Source organism: Heptranchias perlo, chromosome 19 (assembly GCF_035084215.1).
Source record: "Heptranchias perlo isolate sHepPer1 chromosome 19, sHepPer1.hap1, whole genome shotgun sequence".
NCBI classification, from domain to species: domain Eukaryota; kingdom Metazoa; phylum Chordata; class Chondrichthyes; order Hexanchiformes; family Hexanchidae; genus Heptranchias; species Heptranchias perlo.
The window spans coordinates 900,500-923,501 of record NC_090343.1 but is presented as its reverse complement, the minus strand read 5'-3'; the positions used below and the strand labels follow the sequence as shown (position 1 = coordinate 923,501).

Genomic DNA, 23,002 nt, shown 5'->3' with positions numbered 1-23,002 from the left:
CACACGGGGGGTCCTACAGAGAGTGTACAGCACACGGGGGGTCTCACAGAGAGTGTACAGCACACGGGGGGTCCTACAGAGAGTGTACAGCACACGGGGGGTCCTACAGAGAGTGTACAGCACACGCAGGGTCCTACAGAGAGTGTACAGCACACGGGGGGTCCTACAGAGAGTGTACAGCACACGGGGGGTCCTACAGAGAGTGTACAGCACACGGGGGGTCCTACAGAGAGTGTACAGCACACGCAGGGTCCTACATAGAATATACAGCACGCGGGGGGGTCCTACAGAGAGTGTACAGCACACGGGGGGTCCTACAGAGAGTGTACAGCACACGGGGGGTCCTACAGAGAGTGTACAGCACACGGGGGGTCCTACAGAGAGTGTACAGCACACGCAGGGTCCTACATAGAATATACAGCACGCGGGGGGGTCCCACATAGAATATACAGCACGCGGGGGGGTCCTACATAGAATATACAGCACGCGGGGGGGTCCTACAGAGAGTGTACAGCACACGCAGGGTCCTACATAGAATATACAGCACGCGGGGGGGTCCTGCTCACATTCCTCCCTCAACCAACATCACCACAGTAAGATGACCAGGTAACTCTTCTGGTTGCTGTGGGACGTCTCTGATAGAGAATTGTTGCTGTGTTTGCTCCATAACAAAGTCACTGCTCTTAAAAAAAAAAATCCATTTTTTTAAGATGTGAGAGGTGATATAAATGCAAGTTTATTTTCTATTATAAACCTGCCTTGACCGTTTCAGGCGAAACCAGCAACGAACCCTGGAATCGATGCAGACGGCGCTGGATTCTGAAGCCAAGGCCAGAAATGAAGCAATAAGATTGAAGAAGAAAATGGAGGGAGATCTGAATGAGATGGAAGTCCAGCTGAATCATGCGAATAGACAGGCGTCCGAATCCCTGAGACTATTCCGCAGCCTCCAGTCCCAGATGAAGGTCAGTCAAGGCCAGATGTGAGTGTACAACAACAACTTGCATTTATATAGCGCCTTTAACATAGTAAAACGTCCCAAGGCGCTTCACAGGAGTGATTATCATCAAAATTTTACATTGAGCTACATAAGGAGATATTAGGACAGGTGACCAAAAGGTTGGTAAAAGAGGGAGGTTTTAAGGAGCGTCTTAAAGGAGGAGAGAGAAATAGAGGGGTTTCAGGAGGGAATTCCAGAGCTTAGGGCTGAGGCAGCTGAAGGCACGGCCGCCAATGGTGGAGCGATGGAAATCAGGGATGTGCAAGAGGCTGGAATTGGAGGAGCTCAGAGATCTCGGAGGGTAGACGGGCTGAAGGAGGTTACAGAGATAGGGAGGGACGAGGCCATGGAGGGATTTGAAAGCAAGGAAGAGAATTTTAAAACTGAGGCATTGCCAGACCGGGAGCCAATGTAGGTCAGTGAGCACAGGGGGTGATGGGAGAACGGGACTTGGTGCGAGTTAGGATACAGGCAACAGAGTTTTGGATGAGCTCAAGTTTATGGAGGGTGGAAGATGGGAGGCCGGCCAGGAGAGCACTGGAATAGTCCAGTCTGGAGGTAACAAAAGCATGGATGAGGGTTTCAGCAGCAGATGAGCTGAGGCAGGGACGGAGAGGGGCGATGTTACAGAGGTGGAAGTAGGCGGCCTTGGTGATGGAGCGGATATGGGGTCAGAAGCACATCTCAGGGTCAGTTAGAAAGCCAAGGTTGCAAACGGTCTGGTTCAGCCTCAGACAATGGCCAGGGAGAGGGATGGAGTCGGTGGCCGGGGAACGGAGATTATGGCAGGGACCAAAGACAATGGGTTCAGCCTTTCCAGTATTTAGATGGAGGAAATTTTTGCTCATCCAATACCGGATGTCGGACAAGCAGAGTGAGAAATGTGAGACAGTGGAGGGGTCGAGGGAGGTGGTGGTGAGGTAGAGCTGGGTGTCGTCAGCGTACATGTGGAACTTGATGTGTGTTTTTGGATGATGTCGCCAAGGGGCAGCGTGTAGATGCAAAATAGGAGAGGGCCAAGGATAGATCTTTGGGGGACTCCAGAGGTTACGGTGCGGGAGCGGGAAGAAAAGACATTGCAGGAGATTCTCTGGCTATGACTGGATAGATAGGAATGGAACCAGGCGAGCGCAGTCCCACCCAGCTGGACGATGGAGGAGAGGCGATGGAGGAGGATGGTGTGGTCAACCGTGTCAAAGGCTGCAGACGGGTGGAGAAGGATGAGGAGGGAGAGTTTACCATCGTCACAGTCACAGAGGATGTCATTTGTGACTTTGATAAGGGCCATTTCAGTACTGTGGCCGGGGGCACAAACCTGATTGGAGGGATTCAAACATGGAGTTGCGGGAAAGATGGGCAGGGATTTGGGAGGTGACAAAACGTTCAAGGACTTCGGAAAGGAAAGGGAGGTTGGAGAGGTGAGAGTGACTGTCCTTGACATCAAGGCAGCATTTGACCGAGTGTGGCACCAAGGAGCCCGAGTAAAATTGAAGTCAGTGGGAATCAGGGGGAAAACTCTCCAGTGGCTGGAGTCATACCGAGCACAAAGGAAGATGGTAGTGGTTGTTGGAGGCCAATCATCTCAGCCCCAGGACATTGCTGCAGGAGTTCCTCAGGGAAGTGTCCTAGGCCCAACCATCTTCAGCTGCTTCATCAATGACCTTCCCTCCATCATAAGGTCAGAAATGGGGATGTTCGCTGATGATTGTACAGTGTTCAGTTCCATTTGCAACCTCTCAGAAAATGAAGCAGTCCATGTCCGCATGCAGCAAGACCTGGACAACATCCAGGCTTGGGCTCATAAGTGGCAAGTAACTTTCGCACCAGACAAGTGCCAGGCAATGACCATCTCCAACAAGAGAGAGTCTAACCACCTCCCCATGACATTCAACAGCATTACCATTGCCAAATCCCCCACCATCAACATCCTGGGGGTCACCAATGACCAGAAACTTAACTGGACCAGCCATATAAATACTGTGGCTACAAGAGCAGGTTAGAGGCTGGGTATTCTGCGGCGAGTGACTCACCTCCTGACTCCCCAAAGCCTTTCCACCATCTACAAGGCACAAGTCAGGAGTGTGATGGAATATTCTCCACTTGCCTGGATGAGTGCAGCTCCAACAACACTCAAGAAGCTCGACACCATCCAGGACAAAGCAGCCCGCTTGATTGGCATCCCATCCACCACCCTAAACATTCACTCCCTTCACCACCGGCGCACAGTGGCTGCAGTGTGCACCATCCACAGGATGCACTGCAGCAACTCGCCAAGGCTTCTTCGACAGCACCTCCCAAACCCGTGACCTCTACCACCTAGAAGGACAAGGGCAGCAGGCGCATGGGAACAACACCACCTGCACGTTCCCCTCCAAGTCACACACCATCCCGACTTGGAAATATATCGCCGTTCCTTCATCGCTGGGTCAAAATCCTGGAACTCCCTTCCTAACAGCACTGTGGGAGAACCGTCACCACACGGACTGCAGCGGTTCAAGAAGGCGGCTCACCACCACCTTCTCAAGGGCAATTAGGGATGGGCAATAAATGCTGGCCTCGCCAGCGATGCCCACATCCCATGAACAAGTAAAAAAAAGATGGGACAATAGTTTGCGAGGACAGAGGGGTCTAGGGTGGTTTTTTTTTGAGCGGGGGGTGGTTGATGATGGCAGATTTAAAGGGGAGGGGGACAGTACCTGAGGAGAGGGAACCGTTAACAATATCAGCTACGTGGGGGCCAGGAAGGGAAGTTGGGTGGTCAGCAGTTTTGTGGGAATAGGGCCGAGGGAGCAGGAGCCGGGTCTCATGGTCAAGATGAGCTTGAAGAGGGCATGGGGAGATAGGAGAGTAACTGGAGAAATATGCAAGTTCAGGGCTAGGGCAGGGAGGAACTTTATGGGAAGTTTGGCTCGGTGGGCTAGGGGAAGAGAGGGAAGCAGCAGAGGCAGCTGAACGGATGGTCTCAATCTTAATGACAAGGAAGTCCATGAGCTCCTCACACTTGTTGGAGTGAGGATGGAGGGCGCAGGGGAGAGGGGTTTAAGAAGTCGGTTTGCAGTGAAGAGAAGCCGGGGGTTATCTTTGCATTCCAGGATGACCAGGGTGGGAGAGAGTAATGGTTTTAATGGGGACAAGGGCATCAAAGGCGGAGGTGAGGGTGTGACTGAGCAGATCGGTAGCTGCAGAAATGTCGTGGTGAATGGAGGACGAAAGACTCGACAGTTGGGAATTTGAAAATGCCGTTGTGAGTGACTCGGGAGAGAGTTATTCCTGGAGCGAACACAGAAGTGGGATTGGGAGGGGGAAGGGGGATGTGGGTGGAGAGGGATACAAGGAAGTGATCAGAGATGGCCTTATCTGTGATTGACACGATGGGAGTAGAGAGGCCACGTGAGATGGTAAGCTCAAGGGGGAGGCCGTGAATATGAGCGGGGAGTTTATATGGAGGGAGAGATCAAGAGAGGATAGGAGGGCAGTGAACTCAGAGGAGAGAGAGCACGAGGATGGAGTTGAAGTCACCAAGGGGAGAAGTCGCTCGGTGCAGAGGCTGAGGGAGGAAGTCAGTGAAGATATCTCGGGGGGAAACGTACTTGGGTGAACGGTCGAGAACGAGGGTTTTAAAGGAGAGGTGAGAGGGGTGGAACAAGGTGAGATGCTCAAAGGAGGAGAAGGTGCCAGAGGAGTAGGGGGACAGACCAAGGTGTGATTTGGTGATAAGGGCCACACCACCACCGCGGCGGTCTGGGCGGGGCAAGTAGTGGAAGGTATAGCCAGGCAGGGAGGCTTTATTAAGGGGGAAGGTGTCATCACCCTTCAGCCAGGTTTCCGTCAAGGTCATGATGTCGATGCAATCATCCACAATAAACTCATGGATGGCAAGGGTCAGACAAGTGAACGGACATTCTGGAGGGAGATGCGGAGAGGGGCGGTGAGAGCTGATCTGCTGGTAAGTCCACAGGGAGGGGTGAGTAGGACGGGAACGAGATTGGCAAGATTAGCCCCCCAGCGGGCACGCTGGGCGGGAAAATCGGTAAGAGAGTAGGATGGGGCTGTTGCTCGTATAAAGGCAGTGACGAGTGCCTCGATGGGCCCCCCGGAGGATGTCAAGAGAGGTACAGAGGGAAGCTGTCAGCTCATCTAAGAGGGAGTCAAGCCTGGGACGGCGGCAGGAGAGTAGGAAGGTCGCGGAGTGCTGAAAGGTTGGGGTAGGGATTTGGGGGGGCAGAGTAACTGAGAGGGGAGAAATGAAAGGAGGAATGACGACAGGAGAGAGGAGACGAGGAGGGGTAAAGAGAAAAGAAGAAAAAAGGGGGAAATGGAAGTGATGGGCTCGGGTCCGGAGTGGCACATGACTGGACACAGGGAAATTGAAGTTACATCAGCAGGGGTTACACAGCAAGATTAGGATAGAAATGTCCTGGTAATAAGCAGGGAATAAAGAGCAGGCAATCGTAGGGAGTCTAAGATTAAAGTCAGAGGAAATGGTGGGATAAAGTTGACGTGGATGTCCAGGTTCGGAGACAGGTGTGGAGGGCGAGTGAGTTCAGAAGCTATTTGAAGGGTGGAGTATTGGAGGACACACTGCTGGAGGGATTTCTGTGGGAACAAAGAGCCAGGTGTTGGGGAATCAACCGTATGGCAGAAAAACGGTGGCGGAGTTGGGGATCCAAAAGCGCGGAGAAATGGATTACAGCCCAGGAGAGTGACCCACACTAGCAAAATAAAGGTGGGAAACCAGTCGGTCCAATAGGACAGTCATAAGCTCAGCAGGTAACAGCAGCGGTGGGAGATGGACTGTAGGCTAGATAAACAACAACAACTTGCATTTATATAGCGTCTTTAATGTGGTAAAACCATCCCAAGGCGCTTCACAGGAGCGATTATCAAACAAAATTTGACACTGAGCCACTTCAGGAGATATTAGGACAGGTGACCAAAAGCTCAGTCAAAGAGGTAGGTTTTAGCAGTGTCTTAAAGGAGAGAGGGTGGAGGGGTCCAGGGAGGGGTCCAGGGAGGGGTGGAGGGGTCCAGGGAGGGGTGGAGGGGTCCAGGGAGGGGTGGAGGGGTCCAGGGAGGGGGTGGAGGGGTCCAGGGAGGGGTGGAGAGGTCCAGGGAGGGGGTGGAGGGGGGTGGAGGGGTCCAGGGAGGGGTGGAGGGGTCCAGGGAGGGGTGGAGAGGTCCAGGGAGGGGGTGGAGGGGGGTGGAGGGGTCCAGGGAGGGGGGGTGGAGGGGTCCAGGGAGGGGTGGAGGGGTCCAGGGAGGGGTGGAGGGGTGGAGGGGTCCAGGGAGGGGGGGTGGAGGGGTCCAGGGAGGTGTTAGGCAGCTGAAGTCTTGGCTGACAATGGTGGAACAAAGAAAATCAAAGTTACCTTAAAAATTAAGTGACTGAATAGCAGATCAGAGTTACAGCAGCTGAATCTTGCAGTGGAGTCCAGTGGAATAGTGTAGTCTTGACGGCAGAGAGGTCCAGGATTTTTGGAAGCCGAATTTGAGCAAAGATCCAGTGCCTACTGATGAAATCAAAGAGCGGGAATGGTTGGGGGATGGGCAGTGGGCACAGGTAACTTTAAACTTACAGCTTGAACTTGGAGTTGGGGCTAAAAATGCGCTCACTATTAATGCCTGGGGAACTTAAACAGTGGAAGAGAGGAGATTGGGGGAGAAAGGGCAACGGATAGAGTTACAGAGTAAAGGAGCTCCCCGGGGAGCTGCCAGCCCAGGAGCCAGGACAGGAAGAAATCGGGAAACAAAGACACACCTTTGGGAGCATTTCAGTGAAATGGTTGTGTAAACTTTAGATACAATTCGAACTGACTTTGCCACATGTTGTAGGCCTCCCTCCCAAGGCTGATTTAGTTTCAGTCAATTTCTGTTATTTAAGATGTTCGATCCGTGAATCCTGAACATTAGTGTCACTAAAATAATGTCTGTGATTCTCGTAGGACATCCAACTGGAACTTGACGAAACAATTCGCCAGAATGATGACTACAAGGAGCAAATCGCAGCCTCTGAGCGACACAGCAATCTGCTGGTGGCAGAGGTGCAGGAACTCCGGGCAGCTCTCGAACAGTCGGAGAGAAGCAGGAAACTAGCTGAGCAAGAATTACTTGAGGCAATGGAGCGCGTTAACCTGCTTCACTCCCAGGTACACGGGGGTGGGAGAGAGTGGACACACAGGAGATTGTTCATAATCCAGGTCCCTGGTGCAAGAGGGGGGAAAAGACAATATTTTTTTCTGAAAAAGTAATATATTTTTTTTTGGATGTGTTCAGAACACAGGCCTAATTAACCAGAAAAAGAAGCTGGAGAACGACATAAACCTGCTGAGTACTGAGATGGACGAAGCAATACAGGAATGTCGGAATGCAGAGGAGAAAGCGAAGAAAGCAATAACTGATGTAAGTGGAGATAACCAGAAATGAACCTGCTGTTTATTTAATGTCAGGGTCGGTGATGCTGCCAAAGGCCTCGTTTATTGCCAGTCAATGGTGCCTTCAGTGACCATTTCACTAGTCATTGTACAACTCAAAGAGTAATGAGTGAGTGAACTGGAGCCACAGACCAGGGACAGACAACCAGCTGCGATTTTACAATCCTGCCACTCCCAGTTCTTTAGTTAAGTGTTGCAGGATATTAACATATTTAGAAAGGATAGGGAAGGAGGGGGTTGTGGGAAGGGTTGCTGTACTAATTAGAAAAAAGGGACATAAGTAATATTAAGATAGAAACAGAATCCATATGGACTGAGGATTCCCACATTCACCTGACGAAGGAGGAAGCCTCCGTAAGCTTGTGATTTTCAAATAAAATTGTTGGACTATAACCGAGAGATAAAGAATAAGAAGGGATCAATCACGTTAATAGGGATATTCTACAGACCACCCAATAGTGGAAGGGCAGTGGAGGATGAAATATGGAGGCAAATTTATGAAATGAATAAAAAACATCGAATAATAATCATGGGAGATTTCAAATTACCCGCAAGTAAACTGGCAAGAGATCGGGAAAGAGGAAAAGGGAATGGAGTTTTTACAGTGTGTACAGGACTCCTTTATTATCCAGTATATGAGAAGCCCACAAGAGAGGAATCACTGCTGGATCCAGTAATGGGAAATGAACCTGAGCAGAGAAGAGAAGTAAGTGTAGGGGAACATCTAAGATAATGATTGAGAAAGACATAAATAAAACAAAGACCAAAGTAGTAGATTGGAAAAAGAGCTAATTTTGAGGGGATGAGAATGGAACTAGGGAAAGTAAACTGGAAAAAATTTGATGAAGAAATAGAAGAGCAGTGGGAAATATTTAAAACGGTGAACAATAGAGATCAGAAGAAATATATTCCTCTAAAAAGCAATAACAAACTAACCAATAATGAAACACTATGGATGAATAAAGAGAGAAGGGTAAAATTGGAACTAAAGAAAAAGGCATTCAGTAAGTACGTAGACGATAAAGGAGAGGATGACAAAAGGGTTAGAAATAGGTTAGGGAAAAAAGTCAAAAAAACAATTAGGAAAGCAAAGAGAAACTATGAAATTAAATTATCAAAGAATATAAAAAGAAATAGTGAAGTATTCTACAGACACACAAATAACAAAAGAAGTATCGGGATAGTGATAGGGCCACTATGGGATACACAAGATAAACTCTCAGTTATGACAGTGAAATGGCAGAAATATTGAATAGTTCCTTTGCCTCAGTATTTACCGGGGAGACTAACAAGGTGGGCGTGACATTGGAAGAAGAGATCAAAAAAGATATAAAAACATTTAAGATAGAAAGGGGGAAGATAATTGATAAACTAATCAAACTTAGAGAGGATAACACCCCTGGTCTGGATGGATTCCTTCCGCCCATATTAAAAGAAGCTAGAGAGGAGATAGCAGAGGCACTGTTACATATATAAAAAAATTAATTAGAAAGGGGAATAGTGCCAGAGGTCAGAGGACAGTTAATGTGATTCCTTGTTTAAAAAGGGAGATAGAACCAGTCCAGGGAACTATAGAAGAGTTAGCTTAACATCGGAGATAGGAAAGATAATGAAATCTTTACTCAAAGATGTAATAGCAAAACATCTAGAGAACGAAAATATAATAAAGTCAGCACGGATTTCAGAAGGGACCAACCTTATTGAATTCTCTGAAGAAGTAACAGAAAAAATAGATAAGGGTAATGTAGTAGATGTAATATATTTGGATTTTCAAAAGGCCTTCGATAAGTTACCACATTGTAGACTCATGACTAAGGTCAGGACCACTCGGCTCCAGACCTCATTACAGCCTCCAATGACCATCTCCAACAAGAGGGAGTCTAACCACCTCCCCTTGACATTCAACGGCATTACCATCGCCAAATCCCCCACCATCAACATCCTGGGGGTCACCATTGACCAGAAACTTAACTGGACCAACCATATAAATACTGTGGCTACAAGAGTAGGTCAGAGGCTGGGTATTCTGTGGTGAGTGACTCACCTCCTGACTCTCCAAAGCCTTTCCACCATCTACAAGGCACAAGTCAGGAATGTGATGGAATACTCTCCACTTGCCTGGATGAGTGCAGCTCCAACAACACTTGAGAAGCTCGATACCATCCAGGACAAAGCAGCCCGCTTGATTGGCACCCCATCCACCACCCTAAACATTCACTCCCTTCACCACCGGCGCACCGTGGCTACAGTGTGTACCATCCACAGGATGCACTGCAGCAATTCGCCAAGGCTTCTTTGGCAGCACCTCCTAAACCCGCGACCTCTACCACCTAGAAGGACAAGGGCAGCAGGCACATGGGAACACCACCACCTGCACGTTCCCCTCCAAGTCACACACCATCCCGACTTGGAAATATATCGCCGTTCCTTCATCGTCGCTGGGTCAAAATCCTGGAACTCCCTTCCTAACAGCACTGTGGGAGAACCTTCACCACACGGACTGCAGCGGTTCAAGAAGGCGGCTCACCACCACCTTCTCAAGGGCAATTAGGGATGGGCCTTGCCAGTGACGCCCACATCCCATGAACGAATAATTAAAAAAAATAGGCCATACAGCCCCTTCAGCCTGCTCCACTATTCAATAAGATCATGGCTGATCTTCTACCTCAACTCCACTTTCCTGCCCTATCCCCATATCCCTTGATTCACTTCATGTCCAAATATCCATCAATCTCATTCTTGAATACATTGATCAGCATCCACAGCTCTCTGGGGTAGAGAATTCCAGAGACACCCAATCCTCTGAGTGAAGAAATTTTTCCTCATCTCAGTCCTAAATGGCTGACCTCTTATCTTGAGACCATGACCCCTAGTTCTAGACTCTCCAAGCAGGGGAAATGGCCAATCAGCTTCTACCCTGTCATCCCTCGAAGAATTTTATACATTTCAATGAGATCACCTCTCATTCTTCTAAACTCCAGAGAGAATAGGCCCATTCTACTCAATCTCTCCTCATAGGACAACCCTCTCATCCAGGAATCATCATTGCACTCCCTCTAAGGCAAGTATATCCTTCCTTAGATAAGGAGACCAAAACAGTACACAGTACTCCAGGTGTGGTCTCACCACAACCCTATATAATTGCAGCAATACTTTTATACCCCAACCCCCTTGCAATAAAGGCGAACATACCATTTGCCTCCCTAATTGCTTGCTGTACCTGCATGTTAACTTTCTGTGATTCGTGTACAAGGACACCCAAATCCCTCTGAACACCAACATTTCTTAGTCTCTCACCTTTTAAAAAATATTCTGCTTTTCTATTCTTCCTATTAAAGTGGATAATTTCACAATTCCCCACATTATACTCCATCTGTCATCTCAACAGAGCCAGGACCAATGTCCTCGCGGGGAAGTTCACTAGTGCTGTGTGGGAGGGTTTAAACTAATTTGGCAGAGGGTTGGACACCAGGATGTAGCATTGGAAAGGAGAAACAAGGGGCACAAAGGGTCAGGAGAGAAAGATAGCACTAGAGTAAGAAATAGTATAGTATTAGGTGGGATCAGACTAAGAGAGAATACAAGAAGGTGTAAGATAGGTTTACAGTGCATGTGTGTAAATGCACGAAGAGTGGTAAATAAGGTTGGTGAGCTGCAGGAGTAATTAGTCACATGGGAATATGATGTCATGGCGATAACGGAGCCCTGGCTCAAAAAAGCACAAAAATAGGGCAGGATTGGGTACTAAATATTCCTGGATACAAGGTATTCAGGAAAGATAGGGAAGGAAAGAAAGGAGGGGGGCTGGCAGTATTGATTAAGGAGAATATTGCAGTGCTGGAGAGAGAGGATGTCCTGAAGGGGTCAAGGACAGAATCTACTGGGTTAGAGTTAAAAAACAATAGAGGTTCCATTACACCACTGGGTGTATTCTATAGGCCACCAACTAATGGGAAGGATATAGAGGAGCAAATTTGCAGGGAAATTACAGAGGTGCAAAAACTATAGAGTAGTGATAACTGGGGACTTCAATTATCCTAATATAGACTGGGATAGTAATAGTGTAAGGGGCAAGGAGAGGGAGGAATTTTTGAAGTGTGTTCAGGAGAACTTTCTTGACCAGTACGTTTTCAGCCCAACGAGAAAGGAGGCATTGCTGGATCTGGTTCTGGGGAATGAGGCGGGCCAAATGGAACAAGTGTCAGTGGGGGAACATTTAGGGAACAGCGATCATAGTATCATAAGCTTTAGATTAGCTATGGAAAAGGACAAGGACCACTCTAAAGTAAAAATACTCAATTGAAGGAGGGCCAATTTCAGTCGGATGAGAACGGATGTGGCCCGGGTAAATTGGAATCAAAGATTGGCAGGCAAAACTGTAATTGAACATTGGGCGGCCTTTAAAGGAGCAGATGGTTGGGGTACAGTCTAGGTACATTCCCACAAGGGAGAAAGGTAGGGCAACTAAAACCAGAGCTCCCTGGATGACAAAACAGATAAAGAGTAAGATGAAATGGAAAAAAAGGGGCGTATGACAGATGTCAGGTTGATAACACAAGTGAGAACCAGGCAGAATATAGAAAGTTCAGGGGGGAAGTGAAAAAGGAAATAAGAGGGGCAAAGAGAGAGTATGAGAATAGACTGGTGGCCAACATAAAACGGAATCCAAAAGTCTTCTACAGGCATGTAAACAGTAAATGGGTAGTAAGAGGAGGGGTGGGGCCAATTAGGGATCATAGAGGAGATCTACTCATGGAGGCAGAGGTCATGTCCGAGGTACTAAATGAGTACTTTGCATCTGTCTTTACCAAGGAAGAAGATGCTGCCAGAGTCTCAGTAAGTGAAGAGGTAGTTGAGATACTGAATGGGCTAAAAATTGATAAAGGCTAGCTGTACCTAAAGGAGATAACTCACCCGGCCCGGATGGGATGCATCCAAGGTTGCTGAGGGAAGTAAGGGTGGAAATTGCGGAGGTACTGGCCATAATCTTCCAAACATCTTTAGATACAGGGGTGGTGCCAGAGGACTGGAGAATTGCAAAAGTTACACCCTTGTTCAAAAAAGGGTGTAAGGATAAACCCAGCAACTACAGGCCAGTCAGTTTAACCTCAGTGGGGAAACTTTTAGAAACGATAATCCGGGTCAGAATTAACAGTCACTTGGATGAGGGTGGATTGATTAGGGAAAGCCAGCACGGATTTGTTAAAGGAAAATCGTGTTTAACCAACTTGATAGAGTTTTTTGATGAGGTAACAGAGAGGGTCGATGAGGGCAATACGGTTGATGTGGTTTATATGGACTTTCAAAAGGCGTTTGATAAAGTGCCACATAACAGGCTTGTATTCAAGATTGAAGCCCATGGAATAAAGGGGGCAGTTACAGCATGGATATAAAATTGGCTAACTAACAGGAAGCAGAGAGTAATGGTGAACGGTTGTTTTTCGGACTGGAGGGAGGTGTACAGTGGTGTTCCTCAGGGGTCAGTGCTGGGACCACTGCTTTACTTGATATATATTAATAGACATAGGACATAGGAATAGACATAAGAACATAGGAACAGGAGTAGGCCATTCAGCCCCTCATGCCTGCTCCGCCATTTTATAAGATCATGGCTGATCTGTGATCTAACTCCATATACCTGCCTTTGGCCCATATCCCTTAATACCTTTGATTGCCAAAAAGCTATCTATCTCAGATTTAAATTTAGCAATTGAGCTAGTATCAATTGCCGTTTGCGGAAGAGAGTTCCAAACTTCTACCACCCTTTGTGTGTAGAAATGTTTTCTAATCTCACTCCTGAAAGGTCGTGCTCTAATTTTTAGACTGTGCCCCCTACTCCTCGAATCCCCAACCAGCGGAAATAGTTTCTATCCACCCTATCTGTTCCCTTTAATATGCTTATAAACTTCGATCAGATCACCCCTTAACCTTCGAAACTCTAGAGAATACAACCCCAATTTGTGTAATCTCTCCTCGTAACTTAACCCTTGAAGTCCGGGTATCATTCTAGTAAACCTACGCTGTACTCCCTCCAAGGCCAATATGTCCTTCCGAAGGTGCGGTGCCCAGAACTGCTCACAGTACTCCAGGTGCGGTCTAACCAGGGTTTTGTATAGCTGCAGCATAACTTCTGCCCCCTTGTACTCTAGTCCTCTAGATATACATGCACCTGTTCATGACACTTCAATGATCTATGCACCTGAACCCCTAAGTCCCTTTGGACATCCACTGTTTTTAACTTTTAACCATTTAGGAAGTACCCTGTTCTATCCTTTTTTGATCCAAAGTGGATGACCTCACATTTGCCACAGTTTTGCCCATTCACCTGATCTATCAATATCCCTTTGTAATTTTATGTTCTCATCTACACTGCTTACAATGCCACCAATCTTTGTGTCATCGGCAAACTTAGATATGAGACTTTCTATGCCTTCATCTAAGTCGTTAATAAATATTGTGAATAATTGAGGCCCCAAGACAGATCCCTGCGGGACTCCACTAGTCACATCCTGCCAATGTGAGTACCTTCCCATTATCCCTACTCTCTGTCGCCTTTCGCTCAGCCAACTTCCTAACCAAGTCCGTACTTTTCCCTCGATTCCATGGGCTTCTATCTTAGCTAACAGTCTCTTATGTGGGACTTTATCAAATGCCTTCTGGAAGTCCATATAAATAACATCCATTGACATTCCCCTGTCCACTACTTTAGTCATCTCTTCAAAGTGTACAGTGGTGTTCCCCTGCTTTTCTTGATATATATTACTGACTTGGACTTAGGAGTACCGGGCACAATTTCAAAATTAGCAGATGACACAAAACTTGGAAGGGTAGTCAACAGTGAGGAGGTTAGTGATAGACTTCAAGAGGATATAGACAGTCTGGTGATATGGGCGGACACGAGGCAGATGAAATTTAACACAGCAAAATGCAAAATGATATATTTTGGTCGGAAGAACGAGGAGAGGCAATATAAATAAAGGGCACAACTCTAAAAGGGGTACAGGAACAGAGAGATCTGGGGGGATATGTGCACAAATCGTTGAAGGTGGCAAGGCAGGTTGAGAAAGCGGTTAAAAAGCATACGAGATCCTGGGCTTTATAAATAGAGGCATAGAGTAAAAAAGCAAGGAAGTCATGATGAACCTTTATAAAACACTGGTTCGGCCACAACTGGAGTATTGTGTCCAGTTCTGGGCACCGCACTTTAGGAAAGATGTGAAGGCCTTAGAGAGGGCGTAGAAAAGATTTGCTAGAATGATTCCAGGGATGAGGGACTTTAGTTACGTGGATAGACTGGAGAAGCTGGGTTGTTCTCCTTGGAACAGAGACGGTTGCGAGGAGATTTGATCGAGGTATTCAAAATCATGAAGCGTCTAGACAGAGTAGATAGAGAGAAACTGTTCCCATTGGCAGAAAGATCAAGAACCAGAGGATATAGATTTAAGGTGATTGACAAAAGAACCAAAGGTGACATGAGGAAAAACTTTTTTATGCAATGAGTGGTTATGATCTGGAATGCACTGCCCGAGGGGGTGGTGGAGGCAGATTCAATCATGGCCTTCAAAAGGGAACTGGATAAGTACTTGAAAGGAAAAAATTTGCAGGGCTACGGGGAAAGGGCGGGGGAGTGGGACTGGCTGGATTGCTGTTGCATAGAGCCAGCACGGACTCGATGGACTGATTGGCCTCCTTCCGTGCTGTAATCTTTCTATGATTCTAACCCGCTCATTAAACTGTCTCTATCCCTTTGCAGCCTCACCGCTTACTTTCCCACCTATCATCAGCAAACATCTGTATTATCAGCAAACTTGGATACATTACACTCGGTCCCTTCATCTAAGTCATTGATATAACTTCTCAAGCTCCTCCCTTTCAGGCTGAAAAGCCCAAGTCTCTCTAGTATTTCCTTATAGCTCAAACATTTGACAAAAGACATCGACCTTGTAGCTCCTCTCTGTTTCTTGGCAGAACTGGACAAAGTGCTCAAGGTGCGGTCTGAACACAGCATCATACAATTTAATCACCTCCTCTGCCCTATATTCATATTTAATAAATCTAATAGGGAAATGAGGAGAACCTTGGTTATCCAGAGAGTGGTGAGAATGTGGAACTCACTCCCACAAGGAGTGGTTGAGGTGAATAGTGGAGATACATTTAAGGGGAAGCTGGATAAACACATGAGGGAGAAAGGAATAGAAGGATATGCTGATAGGGTGAGATGAAGTAGGGAGGAAGGAGGCTCGTGTGGAGCATAAACACCGGGATAGACCAGTTGGGCCGAATGGCCTGTTTCTGTGCTGTAGACTCGATGGAACTTGGTGATCGGGGTTTAATCACTTTAACGGTTTTCAGGCAGCAATGATGGCGGAGGAACTGAAGAAGGAGCAAGATACAAGTGCACATCTGGAGAGAATGAAAAAGAACTCGGAGCAGACGGTTAAAGATTTGCAGCTGCGACTGAATGAAGCTGAGCAGATCGCAATGAAAGGGGGCAAGAAACAGATCCAAAAGCTGGAGAGCAGAGTGAGTAACACTGTCAAAGGGAAAAGGAGATGGAAAGAGGCCTCTGGACATGTGTTTGTTCAGTCCAAGCTCCGATTTTAACTCTGGCCGCGGGTTTGGGGCAGAGGGTGCAGCTCATCTGGTCTCACTGGAGTGAGGTCCTGAGGCCAATTCAACTTCCAGGCCTCATTTCCATCTCCCAGGTGAGTCTCCCGCCAGATCCCATCAGAAATCAGGACTTGGCCAGCGGGCAGGAGTGGGATTTTGGGTGGTAGGAGGCCGTGGGAATGGTCCCCAGCAGTTAGGTAAGTACGCAGGGGAGGGAGTGAAGCCCATGGCAGGGGTGGTCCAAGATTTCCTTGTGGGGTCTGGGGAATCATTCCTACTCTTTACAGCTTTCAAAGAAACCATAAAAAATAACAATCTTACTCTTCAGCCCTCTTTCTAATGTTAAATATTTGTTCAGGGACAGAAATCACATCATTGGCCATCAATGGACCAGTGAGCCTGGTCTCTCCTTGCAGACAGGTTAATGTGGGTATTGCTGGGTCAGTTTGAGGTAATATCTCGAACCCGTGAATCTCACACACTGTGACATGGGATTGAGAATGAAGCCAAACTTTTTTCTCCCTCACCAGTGACCTGTAACCAAATCTAATAGAAATCTTTTTAGAAGAAAGTTTCAAACATCCAGCTCATTGAGGTGATGACATCGCCACAAGTACGGACAAGTTGTTCTGTGGGCCTTTTTATTGGCCGTGCAATGCCGAGCTTTGAATAGAGTCTGCCAGTTACAAACTGTCGTAGATTCCCTCGCGGGTTCAGTCACCCCCACAAGCAGCCCAAGCATCGTCCTTTCGTGGGGTTGACTCCAGCTGCCCTATATTTACGTGTACAATATCTCTCCCCCTTGTGACCTGAAATGGATATTCCCGTCTCTCACACAAATATTTCTTCAACCTCTCTAAAACCAGGCCGAGCAAACACTTGGACACCCGTTACTACCAGACTCAATTCAATTCATACAATTTATTTTCACATAATAATACAAAATAAAGAATACACCACAGTAGCCCACATCAGTGGGTCAACTTACTTGACTTAAACAAGATGGCTTCTACCTATCCATGAGCAGTTATAACCTCAGTGAAGGCCCTCACACTCTTCCTGGTTCCAAAAGCCGATCTCACCTCTTTTTTTAAACCCTTTGTCACAGACAGGGGTCAAAAGATTTCCCAACACAATGGGTGTAAGTTCTTTATCATTACCTCGGCAAGCTAATGAATTGCTTATTGTTTAGTCTCTGAAGGAAACAACTTCTGTTTAACATATTAACCACCCTTCATCTCAGTTCTTCTTTTCAACTTGAGAATACACATTCCTTAAAAAACACTAAAAGTAACTCTTATTTTTAAATCCATTCTCTGGAAAAGGTAAAAAAAATCCTGAATTGGGGCACAAACATTTTAGCAAAACCCTGTATGATCAACAACAACTCAATGACACCTTGCTCATTTTCCCTTCGGTTTTCCAGGTGAGGGAGCTGGAGTCTGAGCTCGAGTCTGAACAGAGGAAAAGTGCTGAGTCCCTGAAAGGCCTTCGCAAATTCGAGCGGAGAATGAAAGAGCTGACATACCAGGTACAGAGGGGTTTGTGGGAGAATATTGGCCACACTGCTGGTTGTGAGAATCCAACTGCCCAACACTGAGCTGCATCATGTGGAATCCTTCACCTGCCCTTCACAAACTTTGATGTGTTTCCTGGAGCAGGAACCTGAATGGCTCCACATTCTACTCCTGGTAACACCTGATCCAGTGAACTCCTCTCCGACCTCTTCCCCATCCCATTCATCTGTTCCAGTCACCGTGCCGACCCCCCCCCCCATCTCACCAGAATACTCACTGACCAAGGCCCTGTCCTTTCTGACCTCATGGATGAGTCTATTGACATCCCAACTCTGACAGAAACATGACTCTCGGCAGCACTTCCCACAGAGGTCAGTGGGTGTTGACCAGGAGCTGTTTACACCCCCTCTTCCCTCCCCCACCACATAAATGCTGCGGCCTATTGCCCCCGTCACCCTGACTGAGTGGGGATCAAACGCGAACCCTCCCTGGGCTGTGTGACTCAGTACCTCAACACTCAATGGATTCACTGCAGAGCTCCGGGGAAGTCAAGCCCAGAGTTTTTTCCAATTGGCCAGTAAACGTTTAATAAACAGTCAGCTGGATTGGGAACAGGAGGGTTTGTAAATACTCAAACTTTAGGAACTAGAAAGCTGAGGTTTTTATTCCTGCTTCCAGAAGTATTTAAAACACAAGATTTACCAAAAAATGAACACACATTGACGGTTACCTGCCCTCGTCCCTTGTGTGAAGAGCCATTTAATTACATAGAATTTACAGCACAGAAACAGGCCATTCGGCCCAACCGGTCTGTGCCGGTGTTTATGCTCCACATGAGCCTCCTCCCTCCCTACTTCATCTCACCCCATCAGCATATCCTTCTATTCCTTTCTCCCTCATGTGTTTATCCAGCTTCCCCTTAAATGTATCTACACTATTCACCTCAACCACTCCTTGTGGGAGTGAGTTCCACATTCTCACCACTCTCTGGGTAAAGAAGTTTCTCCTGAATTCCCGATTGGATTTATTAGTGACTCTCTTATATTTATGACCTCCAATTTTGGACTCTCTACAAGTGGAAACATTTTCTCCACCATATCAAACCCGTCATAATTTTAAAGACCTCTATCAGAAGTGTCTCAATGCTTCAGATTATGCACCTCTTTCACACCAGTCACTGCAGAAACCTACAATTTCCGGAGCTTTGAAAGGTCTAGTATTAACCTGTCAACTCCTTGCCCAGGGTGAAGAGGACAAGAAGAATCTAGCTCGTATGCAAGACCTGATCGATAAGCTGCAACTGAAAGTTAAGAGCTACAAGCGCCAGGCTGAAGAGGCTGTAAGTTTAGCAGCAGCTTTGCAAGTTTCTCACATTGATGCCAGTTTCATTTATTGATGTAACAACACTTTGTGGTTTTATCACAGGAGCAAAGCACCAGCACAAATATAACCAAGTACAGGAAGCTACAGCACGAGCTCGATGATGCTGAGGAACGGGCTGAGATAGCAGAGTCTCAGGTCAACAAAATCAGAAGCCGGTGCCGGGATATCAAGGTAGGAATGAGACAGGCAGCTTCACTTTGGCAGAACAACAGCATTAATTCGCCTGATGTAGTGAAAGGTCCGAGATTTCCAGGTCACTCTGTACGACTCGAATTATATAAAAATGTAGAGAACGGTTGTTGGACCCGTCTCCTCTCCCCTCCCCCCCCCATCCCCATCTCCATATCATCACCCGTCTCCTCTCCTCTCCCCTCCCCCGTCTCCATATCATCACCCGTCTCCTCTCCCCTCCCCCCCCCATCCCCATCTCCGTATCATCACCCGTCTCCTCTCCCCTCCCCCCCCCCATCCCCATCCCCATCTCCGTATCATCACCCGTCTCCTCTCCCCTCCCCCCTCCATCCCCATCTCCATCTCCGTATCATCACCCGTCTCCTCTCCCCTCCCCCCTCCCCCCCCCCATCCCCATCTCCGTATCATCACCCGTCTCCTCTCTCCTCCCCCCTCCCCCCCCCCATCCCCATCTCCATATCATCACCCGTCTCCTCTCCTCTCCCCTCCCCCCCCCCACCGTCTCCATATCATCACCCGTCTCCTCTCCCCTCCCCCCCCCACCGTCTCCGTCTCATCACCCGTCTCCCCCGCCATCTCGACCCCCACCGTCTCCACCACCCTCCGCTGTCTGCGTAACGTCACCCATCTCTCCCCACCCCCTGCCGTGTCTCTTTCCCCACCGTCTCTGTAACATCACTTGTCTCTTCCCCCCCCCCCCCCACCACCGTCTCCTTAACATCGCCCATCTCCCCCTCCCCCATCTCCTCCCGATTTTAAAATTCTTATCCTTGTTTTCAAATCCCTCCATCGCCTCACCCCCTCCCTGTCCCTGTAACGTCCTCCAGGATCTCTGCATTCCTCCAATTCTGGCCTATTGCACGTCCCCCAATCCCTCACCCCACCATTGGCGGTCGTGCCTTCAGCCATCTAGGCCCTAAGCTCTGGAATTCTCTCCCTTAATCCCTCCTTTAAGATGCTTTTTAAAACCTACTTCTTTGACCAGGCTTTTGGTCACCTGTCCTAATATTTCCTTATGTGGATTGGTCACATTTTATTTCCTAATGCTCCTGTGAAGCGCCAGGGGGGCGTCTGACTATGGTAAACGCACGATATAAGTTGTAATCCTAAATATTTGCCGACTCCGAGCCCCGGCTCCTCTCAAGGGAAGGTGCCGACACTGCTCATATTTGGTGTTTACTAACGTGTTTCTTTTTCTATTTCAGCAAGAAGAGTGAGAGACTGAGCTCCAGTCACTGAACCGGCTTCCTTCTGCGTTTTGTTTCGATGTAGTTTTAGTGCAACAAAGATTGTGTGAATAAAGCAAATCATAAAACAAAATCATCCTGTGAATGATCTTTCCAGTAGTTCACCTTTAAATGTAATTTCTTGTTAGCTTCCTGACTTGTGACAACGATCAGTAGAGGCACAGTCCAGGGAATGATTCTTGTTAGCAAGGTGAGAGAACGAGCTCGGTATAGTCAAAGTCCAGGGAATAATTCTCGATTCGCAGCCCGACAACCCTCCGAGATCTCTGCGCTCCTCCAATTCTGGCCTCTTGCACATCCCTAATTTTAATCGCTCCACCATTGGTGGCCGTGCCTTCAGCTGCCCATGTTGTAAGCTCTGGAATTCCCTCCATAAACCTCTCCGCCTCTCCTCCTCCCTCTTCTCCTTTAAGACACTCCTTAAAACCTACCCCTTTGACCAAGCCTTTGGTCACCTGTCCTAATAGAATCATAGAATGGTTACAGCTCAGAAGGAGGCCCTTCGGTCCATCAAGCTTGTGCCAGCTCTTTTTAAGAGCAATCCAGTTGGTCCCATTCCCTTACTCTTTCCTCGTAGCCCAGCAAATTTTGTCCCTTCAAGTATTTATCCAATTCCCTTTTGAAAGCCATGATTGAATCTGCCTCCACCACCCCCTCGGGCAGTGCATTCCAGATCATAACCACTCGCTGTGTAAAAAAGCTTTTCCTCATGTTGCCTTTGGTTCTTTTGCCAATCACCGTACATCTGTGTCCTCTGGTTCTCGACCCTTCCACCAATGGGAACAGTTTCTCTTTTTACTTTATCTAAACCCTTCATGATTTTGAACACTTCTATTAAATCCCCTCTCAACCTTCACTGTTCCAAGGAGAACAACCCCAGCTTCTCCAGTCTCATGTGGCTCGGTGTCAAATTTTGTTTGATAATGCTCCTGTGATGTTTACTACATTAAAGGTGCTATATAAACGCAAGTAGTTGTTGTTGTTCATGGAGTTCCCAAATCTGAGCCACATTACTTTGGGGTGAAGGGAATGAGAAAAATCAGGAAGAGAATCATTCCCTTTGATTTTAAGAACATAAGAAATAGGAGCAGGAGTAGGCCATTCGGCCCCTCGAGCCTGCTCCGCCATTCGATCAGATCACGGCTGATCTTTGACCTCAACTCCACTTTCCCGCCCGATCCCCATATCCCTTGATTCCCCTAGAGTCCAAAAATCTATCTTGGACAGGGAGGAGGTCAGTGCGGAACACAAGACTGTGAATAACTAAAAAAAATAACTGGAAAACTAGCCCTCAACCACATCGCCCCTCAAATTAACCATTAAACGACAGCAGCTTATGAGCTGAGGCAAGAAAATGCACATAAACCCACAGGTCACGTTTCCTGCCTCTTTACTCACCATGTTTTAATTCAGACAGATGGGAAGGCCAACCAACCCTGCAATGATAAGGAGCTGCAGGCGAGGGGACACACAACATAGAACAAAGAAAATAGGAGCAGGAGTAGGCCATTCGGCCCTTCAGGCCTGCTCCGTCATTCAAATGATCATGGCTGATCATCTAACTCAGTACCCTGTTCCCGCTTTTTCTCCGTATCCCTTGATCCCTTTAGCATTAAGAAATATATTTATCTCCTTCTTGAATACATCTAACGACTTGGCCTCCACTGCCTTCTGTGGTAGAGAATTCCACAGGTTCACCACCCTCTGAGTGAAGAAATTTCTCCTCATCTCGGTTCTAAATGGCATACCCCGTATCCTGAGACTGTGACCCCTGGTTCTGGACTCCCCAGCCATCGGGAGCATCTTCCCTGCATCTAGTCTGTCCAGTCCTGTTAGAATTTTATATGTTTCGATGAGATCATCTCTCATTCTTCTAAACTCTAGTGAATATAGGCCTAGTTGACCCAATCTCTCCTCATACGTCAGTCCTGCCATCCCAGGAATCAGTCTGGTAAACCTTCGTTGCACTCCCTCCATGGCAAGGACATCCTTCCTCAGATAAGGAGACCAAAACTGTAACAATACTCCAGATGTGGTCTCACCAAGGCCCTGTATAACTGCAGTAAGACATCCCTGCTCCTGTACTCAAATCCTCTTGCAATGAACGCCAACATACCATTCGCCTTCCGAACTGCTTGTTGCACCTGAATGCTCGCTTTCAGCGACTGGTGTACAAGGACACCCAGGTCTCGTTTCACCTCCCCTTTTCCCAATCTATCACCATTCAGATAATAATCTGCCTTTCTGTTTTTACAACCAAAGTGGATAACCTCACATTTATCCACATTATACTGCATCTGCCATGTTCTTGCCCACTCACCCAACTTGTCTAAATCACATTGGAGCCTCTCTGCATCCTCCTCACTGCTCACATTCCACCCCAGCTTTGTGTCGTCTGCAAACTTGGAAATGTTACATTTAGTTCCCTCATCCAAACCATTGATATATATTGTGAATAGCTGGGGCCCAAGCACTTATCACTGCGGTACCCCACTAATCACTGCCTGCCACCCGGAAAAAGACCCGTTTATTCCTACTCTCTGTTTCCTGTCTGTCAACCAATTCTCAATCCATGCCAGTATATTCCCCCCAATCCCATGTGCTTTAATTTTGCACACTAAC

The 23,002-nt window shown here is 47.5% G+C and overlaps 1 protein-coding gene across 1 annotated transcript in view; it reads left to right on the top strand.

Annotated features, from left to right (window-relative positions):
* LOC137335056 (myosin-7-like) overlaps window positions 1-20,453 on the top strand; it is a 122,135-nt gene extending 101,682 nt beyond the window's left edge. Inside the window, exons 35-42 of the mRNA XM_068000132.1 lie at window positions 773-965; window positions 6,943-7,146; window positions 7,274-7,399; window positions 15,784-15,954; window positions 17,468-17,572; window positions 18,802-18,897; window positions 18,984-19,112; window positions 20,339-20,453. Coding sequence (XP_067856233.1) covers window positions 773-965; window positions 6,943-7,146; window positions 7,274-7,399; window positions 15,784-15,954; window positions 17,468-17,572; window positions 18,802-18,897; window positions 18,984-19,112; window positions 20,339-20,350 — 1,036 coding nt within the window. The 3' untranslated portion in view covers window positions 20,351-20,453. The remainder of the gene's footprint in view (window positions 1-772; window positions 966-6,942; window positions 7,147-7,273; window positions 7,400-15,783; window positions 15,955-17,467; window positions 17,573-18,801; window positions 18,898-18,983; window positions 19,113-20,338) is intronic.
* Window positions 20,454-23,002: the final 2,549 nt, after the last annotated feature.